Raw genomic sequence first — 8,844 nt, 5'->3', positions numbered from 1 at the left:
TCGGACAGACAGACCGGGTGCCTTTCAGCCTGGTGGAGACACTAATATGAACACACCATCATAATCATCATCATCATCATCATCATCATCCTCATCATGGACATATGACATCAGCCTTCTGGAGACCATGCATGCGAGTCAGCAAAATATTCCCCAGGGCAGGCAGCATACATGGGAAGAAAATCACGGCTGATCTCCTCTCTCTCTCTCTCTCTTGTCCCACATTTAGAAAGCTAGCTGAATAATTGATGTTTCAACCTGACAGAATGGGAGAGCTTATAGCAGCTCCATGTGGCCTCCCAGCTCCCCACACCGCCAGGTATTTCCTGGCCTGGGATTAACCCTCAGTCCTCTCAGATATACTTGGGCTGCATGATTCACACGCCTCTCCTTTTAGAAGGAAATCTGGGCATTTTGTTGCAGGGGTCGTCGCCATGTTGGCTTGTGGTGGACATTTTTGTAAAAATTCTATTTTTGCCACGTACATACAAAATGAGTAGACAGATATTACCAGAAACACATAAAAAGCTAGCCCTAATTTAAAATTACAGGCATGTAACTGAGAGTTAGTGTACAAATGTGAGTCCATTTGGTTCCATTTGCACACACTCAGCTTTATGGGTGTCCTTGAAAATAAAATAAAAGTTTGAGAACCACTGTACCACTGGACTTCTAATGTGCCATAGTGCCATTTCTCTCTAGCCTGGTTCCAGAGTAGACCCTGAATCGCTAGCCACGCCCCTTTAAAAATATGTTTTAGGCGATGAATAATGGAGTGAAACGGAATGTCAATTCAGTGTCAGGCTAATTTCTCTCACTACAGTTTTGAAAGCCTCCTATCTCTGCACAAACTGTAGAAAACTAATCACGGCGCTTCTGATTGGTCTGTGTGGGGGCCGGGGGCAATTGGGGTCCTTTGTACTCAATTCATTGATTCAGGTGGCACAGCAGCAACAGCAGCCAGTCAGAATGAAACAATGGACAGGAGTTATGCCACTGCTAAGAGAAAGTGTCTGAGCCATTCATTTCAATCAGCTGTGTGGAGGGAGATTTGGGGGGTAAGTAACGTAGGTAAGCAATATATGACCTATTCTGATTTCAGTCAGGTTTATTATTGACTGACACGGATCACACAAATGAATTGAAGTACATCACAGGAAGTAAGGATTCGGTATCGGCGGTATCTGTATTGGACGATATTTGCAGTTTTCGGTCAATATCGGTATCTGCAAATAAAGCTGTCATTAACCGATGGCAGTAGCCGATATTTATTTGTTATTGATAAGCATAGATTTTGTGCTGGCTGTGTTGGTGTAGTCTGCAGCCTACCAAGCTCTAGATTCTGAACGGCTATTTCTTATAATGAAGATGTATTGGTTTCCCTGGCACAAAAGGGGGAAATAATTATATAATCAAATATCGGTATCAGTATCGGTTATCGGCCAAGCATGTCCATGCATCCCTAACAGGAAGTGATATCAGTATATAATTCACGCAAGGCCTCACGGGACGGGACACTGCATGGAAACCCGTGGTGAGAGCGGAGCGTGCTGCTATCACCTTTCGCCCTCACGTTTGGGCTGGCACCTCGGGGGAACCGCGTGTCGGTGATCCCCCAGGCCCCAGCTGCCTGCTGTACCAATGATGTTGTGTTGAATACCGCCAATACCCGTACAGAGTATTATGACAAGCCATGGGAACTCTGATAACGCGGGGGAAAGTCATGGGAACCTAAGGTAAACGAGAGACACCTGGGGAGATGATGGAAAAGGGTGGAGAGAGCTTGACACGTAAACAGATGCAGTGCAGAGGGTCATTTTTGAATAAAAAATAACCGGAGAGGCTGTACATTTTGCTTTTCATTTGAGGGACTTATTAAAGATTTGTTTATTTTTAAGTGAAGACTGACAGGAAAGAGGGAGAGAGAGATGGGGAGAGGCCAGGAGGGCGAAGAGTCTAGGTCAGGATGAGTGGATCATTGGCCTGGGGTTTTTAGCGAGGGTTCTGTCAGCTTTCCTGTGTTCGCTGATCTGCGGTGAACGGGTGGGGTTGTAGGGTTCGATCAGGCTTCGAAGGTTCACCAGCATGTCTGTCTGGAGAACATGTTCCTGTCATTTGGACAGCTAGGGCTTGTTCAGTTTCACCTCCCAGTGGGACTCCCTCTTCTCCTATTAGTACTGTATACTAATACAGTCGCAGACAATAGCATGAATGCATGTGAACAATGGCTTCAGAGGGGCGTAATAAGGAAGACAGTTGCTTTTGTCATGTACTAGGTCAGTCTCCGTGCGTACGTGCACAGTGTGTGTGTGTGTGTGTGTGTGTGTGTGTGTGTGTGTGTGTGTGTGTGTGTGTGTGTGTGTGTGTGTGTGTGTGTGTGTGTGTGTGTGTGTGTAAAGAGGGGTAGACAGAGAGAAAGAGTGTGAAATTGAGAAAGATGGGGGGCGTAGAAATCGAGAGTTACCTCACCACATGGCATACGTATACAAAAAGAGTTTTGTGCAGGTATAAAAGTGACCAAACCTATGTCTGGCGTGTGAGAGGAACTTGAAAGAGTGTGTGTGTATGTGTGTGTGTGTGGGAGGGTCAGTGTACTAGTGTGTGAATGCATCTCTGTAGGATTTGACCAGCTTTTGGAGTGTTTTTTTCTTCTTCTTCTGTTGACTGCTGAGGTAAGGCAACTATAAATGCAACTAAGGATTCGAGTTGAATAGCGTCTCTGTCTTGTGGAAATCTCATGAATTATTATGTCCAAAACTGTTACTTTTCAGGATTCAAATTCAAAAGCACCAAAGTAGCAGATCTGCAACGCAGCGCAAAGGGATCTGCTACTTTTGATGCTTTTGTGTGACGCTCGCTGTAGTATGATCAAGTAGGGCATTAGTTTACAGGAAAAGAAAACACAAAAAGTTAAAATGTGGAGATGGTTTGCAACGATATAGGGCGTCATCCATTGACCATTGATGATCCTCTTAGCGATGAATCTATTTTTTACTTTTTCAACAAATCAATGAGAAAAGATTCAAATCAACTTTGATCAGTCTGATTAAGCCATTTAAGCCCTATTTCATATTTGACGCACATAATGGTGTCAAGCTAAAATAGTGAGAATAACAGATGTACAAGCTCACAAAGTGTCACATTGTAATATATATATATATATATATATATATATATATATATATATATATATATATATATATATATATATATATATATATAATATTTTACAATCAATTCAATCTATTATTGGCATAGCTACTGTATATGGTTATAATAAGTGTTAAATACGTCTATATTCTGATAGTACTCATTGCTAAACTCTCACTGTCTCTCCAGCTCTTTAGAAAATGCTTCTTCAGGTCGGGATACCAATTTTACCCAATCAAAACAAGGAATTGGAAGTGATGACACAAAAGAATGAGCAGACAGAATTGGAACTGGTCTGGAACACTATGAATATTAAGCTGATAAATGGGTAGGCCTACTGTCCCCTGAAATGTTGTCACATATACCTGAAAATGTATTTTCTGTTTATTAAAGATCAGGAGAGAAAGGGAGACCCCTGAGACTCCTGATTAAACACTCTATCGCAATGATTACAATCGGAATATAATACTTTAACCTTTTTAACAAAAAAAACGTTGTTTTGACTAAACATATATCACTTACCCTATAACTGTTGCACGTGATTTAAATAAAACTATATCAATACCATACCATTATAGAAATAGTCTGTTACAAATTCAAGTCTGGTAAAATTCAAAAGAAAAAAGGAAAGAGTAAAAACTACAGAGTAGTGGAGCAGAAGTAAAAGTACAGACATTTGTAAATACTCCAGTAAAGTAAAAGATATCTCAAACACACACACACACACACACACACACACACACACACACACACACACACACACACACCACACACACACACACACACACACACACACACACACACACACACACACACACACACACACACACACACACACAACAACGATTGGTGGTCTATAATCTTTAGAACAATGACATTTTATTATATACCGGATAATAAAAGTATATAGTATATATAGGGATATAAGGATAACACTGTTATCATTATATTTCCATGTGGAGTTTTTTTTACACAAAATGCAGCACAAGTGAGGTATTTCTCCAAACAAGATAATTAAGTGCATAATGTATCTGTCCTTGAAATGTATTACGGTATTATGAAAATGAAAATGGGAAGAGATTGTTTCAAACTGTTTGAGATGATGAGGTTCTCTTGTGTTTCTCTTGTTGATATACAGTAGCAATCTTGATAACTATGGCTCAAATCTCTCATCTATCACTACTCCTGGTTCTGATCGACATCACAGGTAAGGAGTCCCTCCCCCCCCCCTCCCTTCAATCCTACCCTTTTACAGAATACATATTATATAGGGCAATATTTAGAACTAGAAATACTATTCCTAAGAAACAGTGTGGGCTCGCATGAAACACCATGTATGGGCACTCCAACATATATGGGCATAAAAATCTGCTCAGCTGCTCCTCATTGGCTAAAGGTCCTGGCCTTTGTACTGTATCTTTTTTTTTAGGAGAATAACTTTGGTCTATAAAGTTTTTGTATAACATACTGGTCTCGCCTTTCAGTGAGCCCACAATGAAGTCCTCATGCATGCATGTACAAAGCTCATGCTAAGTTGATTATAGTGTCTGTCAGGTGTAAACCTCATGCAGTATGTCCACAACTGTTACCTTTCAGGATTCAAATAAAAAAATAGCAAAAGTAAGTTAATTTCACTGGGGGAAAAATACACAAAAAAAAGTTAGAACATGCCCAAACAGCAAGGGCCTACATTTAGAATGAAGTCCTCATTCATGCATTGCACACACAAAGCACATGCTTTACAATTTACAATTTAGGCATTTAGCAGAGGCTCTTAATCCATGCAGAGCGACTTACAATAAGTAAGGTAATACATCAAACAATAAGAAAGCTAATATATCAATACATCAACATCAATACTTCAAATACATAGAAATATCTATCTCGAAAAAAAAAAACATAGGTAGACCAAGCACCTAATCAATAAAAAAGCTTTATATAAAAAAAACAAAAATGTAAATGCTATCTATCTTTCATGTATGGTCATTGGGGGAAGGCGAGTGCCACGATAAGTGCTATGGGCCTAGGTGAAGCCACGGCAGAAGCTAGGTAGTGAGTCTGTTGTTCTAAGTGTGACAGGGAGTTTATTCCACAGTTTGGGGGCCAGGAGGTCGAAAGGAGTGGATTTGATAATAATGCATCACTTTCCTTAAATGGTGCAATAAGTGATACCCTTTCTCCCTGCGTTTCATCCTAGGTGTGTTTGCAGAAAAGATCATCGGAGGTGTTGAGGTGGTGCCCTACTCCATCCCATACCAAGCCTCCCTGCAGTACAGGGGGCACCACTTCTGTGGAGCCACCCTCATCCACCCGCAATGGGTGGTGTCTGCTGCCCACTGCTGGAGACCGTGAGTTACTGCACTTTGGTACTCTTTCTTTTTATATAAGGATGTTGCACAAACTGCCAGGTGTATGCTTGTGTTCTTTATTGATGCCCAAGGCCCACTAGTGCTTACTGCTTTTAACCTGAGATCTGATTCATGTACAAGCAGTGGTTTAAAGTAACTAAGTAGGCCTACAGTTTTTAAGGAATTTTCTTTTTTACTTTACTGGAGTAGGCCAAGTTGGCCAACTTCCAATTTTCAGTACTTTTACTTCTAACCCAGCACTACATCTCAGAGGCAAATATTATTGGCTAATGGCTACCTTTACTCCACTACAATTAAGTATTTGGAAAATTGAGTTACTAGTTAGTTTGTAGATTTTGATTATCAAGGAGAACTGCTATTTTTAATTATACATTTATAAACTTAATGAGTAATGAGTATTTTTGGCACTGTAAGTACATTTTGATTGAAATACTCGTACTTTTACTCAAGTAAATTTTAAATTGCTGACTTTTTCTTGTGGGCACAGTCATGCCCAGGCCTGGAATTTCATAATTTTAGGGTCAAGGTCACTTGGCCTTTGGTGTTGTCTATTTACAAAGGGCAGAAAAAGGCCAAATGCCAGGGCAGGAAGGCCATCAAATAAAACAAGTTTGGAGTCCATTGAAACAATTAATTGAATTTAAAGGGTTAAGAATTATTTTTATTATTTTATTTGTATTATTATTTTTTAATTTAATATGTATGCATATGGTATTTATGTATCTGATTGTTCAGCCCTGCACCATTCAAAGTCACTGGATTGGTTTAAATTTGGGGATTGGTTTAAAGCAGCAAAGTTGAGTTGCTGCTGTTTTGGCCATCCGGAAACCGTTGAAGAGATCTCAAATCTCAAACGTACTGTATATACATACAGGTAAAAAAAAGAAGAAACTTGCAGCGCCCTCTGCCTGAATGTTGCCATGAAATTATCTTTAAAAATAAAATAAAACATTATTATGGTTATCAGTCGTAGAATCTGGACTGGAAATGTTCACCCCAAAGCAGGGATTTCATGAAGGTCTTTTCATGCATTGCCACCATGTCTGAATATAAGCATTATTGACTGAGTTGGCCGGAGGTGAGATGATTGTGCTGTGGTCTTTGTATAGGAGACACCTGGTCAAAGTGGTCCTGGGGGAACACACCCTCAACCGTGTGGATGGCTATGAGCAGCAGTTCAGAGTGACCAGAGTCCTGGTCTACTACATGTACAACTACAGGAAGTTTGACAACGACATCATGCTGCTTAAGGTATCTGACCCTATATAACTCTATGATCTGACCAATGACCATGGATCATCCTCTAGCCCAGTGGTTCTCGACCTGCGGGTCGGGACTGCAATTATTTGAAACTTTAATTACTAGTTATACTTAAACATTAAACGACTTATATCATATATATATTTCGGCCATTTGAAAACAGCAGATTGTGAGCCTGTAGATCTGCTATTTTACACTCCCTCTGCCAACCTGGGGAGACAACGGACTGACCTCATGCTTCCTTCTATGCATGAGGAGTCCAGGTTGCTTCTTTTCACCTGACAGGGGGGAGTTTCCCCGGTTGGACGTAGCACATAGAAGGAACACGTTATTCCAACCAGTTCCTTGCCCCTCCATCAGGCGCTCCGGCTGGCCAGGGGGAGGCATTATAGAGACCAGGATTACTGCATGTTTTTTTTATGAGGGTACCTATCCTAGGAGACACAGGGAGAACATGCAAACTCCACACAGAAAGGCCCTTTTTGCCAACCAGACCTGGGTATGGGCACTGATGACGTGGAGGAGAGAACACGCCAGGGACACAGCGCTGCGAGGCGTTGTGAGCTTGTAGATCGGCTATTTTCAGCAAAGAGGTTTGGTGTAGAGGGGAAAAAGAGCAGACTACTGAGTAAAAGGTCATGTTTATTAGGTAATGACGGCTCAAGTGGTTAAATATCTGAAAACATAAATTGACATGACTCCAAAATACACTCATGATTGTGCTGTCAAACGATGAAACTAAATGGAATCTATGAAAAGGTTGTGGGGGTCCCTGCTTCATCTCTCTCTCAACTAAGGGGTCCTTGGCCTGAAAATGTTGAAAACCCCTGTTTTACAGTATTGATACTTTTTACTTCACAAAAAAACTAGTACTGATGAGTCTGAATGTCGAATGACCTCTTCTCTGTTCTCAGATGGACCGGCCGGCGGTCATCAACGAAAGGGTACAGGTGGCCAGCCTACCGGGCCAGGGCACGCCGCGGCTTAGCAGCAAAACAGAGTGCCGGGTCAGTGGCTGGGGGGTGACCAAGCTGTACAGCTACCGGCTGTCCCCCGTGCTGAGGGCCGTGGACGTGGACTTCATCCCACAGTGCCAGTATTACTACTACTTCAGGATCACCAGGAACATGATCTGTGCCGGGTCAAGCTTCGGAGGCAAAGACTCCTGTCAGGTAATACAGTGGTTCTCAACCTTTTCAGGCCGCGACCCCCAAAATAATGATATTTGAACTGGGGACCCCCCACCCTGACGAGCACTAAGAGTTGAGCCATTACATTTTGTATAACACGGTTCTATTGTGAAAATAGCAGATCGGCGTTGTGGGCATGTAGATCGGCTATTTTCACAATTTCTGCCTCAACTATTTGACAATTTGGCCAATGTTTAATTTGTCATTTGATAGCTATTAAAAAGTCCTTAAATTATCACTTTTATAAATGTGCTATACACTTACACTTTATTTTTGTTTGTTTACTGTTGAGTGAGAAAACAGTGTTGTACATTAAGTTAATCATCTGATAAATCGGTCTATACTTTTCCCTTTCTGTCCTCTAGGGGGATTCAGGCGGGCCTCTGGTGTGTAACGGTAACTTTGAGGGCATCGTGTCCTGGGGCATCAGCTGTGCCAACCCTTACTTTCCTGGCGTATACACCAAGGTCAGGAACTACCTCGTGTGGATCAACTGGTACTTGCAGTACGGCTAGCTGTATAGACGATGGAACTACCCGAAACCTCTAGGGATCTTCAACAGGGGCGTCCAGGACTCCTAGGGGGTCCTCAGAGTTACTACAGGAGGGGAGGGCAGCCAAATCTTTGTGTGATAAGATATTATTTTTATATTATTGAACCCTTACTATCCCTATTCTGAGGAGAACTATTCTATTTATTTCTATTTTCGGCAAAGAGGTTTGGTGTGTAGAGGGAAAAAAGAGCAGACCAAGTACAGAGTCAAAGGTCAAGTTTACTAAGTATTGACGATGGTGTACTGTAAGTGGTTAAATGTCTGAAAAATACACATTAACATGAATCCAACATACACAGATGATAGTGCTGTCAAACATGAA

General features: G+C 41.5%; 1 protein-coding gene across 1 annotated transcript; it reads left to right on the top strand.

Annotated features, from left to right (window-relative positions):
- Positions 1 to 4,305: 4,305 nt before the first annotated feature.
- On the top strand, positions 4,306 to 8,484 carry LOC308287059 (trypsin; the record flags this gene model as incomplete). Its single annotated transcript, XM_080728180.1, has 5 exons — positions 4,306 to 4,357; positions 5,348 to 5,498; positions 6,629 to 6,770; positions 7,694 to 7,951; positions 8,335 to 8,484. 5 exons carry the CDS (start codon positions 4,306 to 4,308, stop codon positions 8,482 to 8,484), a joined length of 753 nt encoding a protein of 250 aa, XP_080584306.1.
- Positions 8,485 to 8,844: the final 360 nt, after the last annotated feature.

This window comes from Nannobrachium achirus, assembly GCF_963921795.1.
Source record: "Nannobrachium achirus genome assembly, chromosome: 6".
NCBI lineage: Eukaryota > Metazoa > Chordata > Actinopteri > Myctophiformes > Myctophidae > Nannobrachium > Nannobrachium achirus.
The sequence above is the reverse complement of the archived record's forward strand: the minus strand, read 5'-3'. Positions and strand labels throughout refer to the sequence as shown.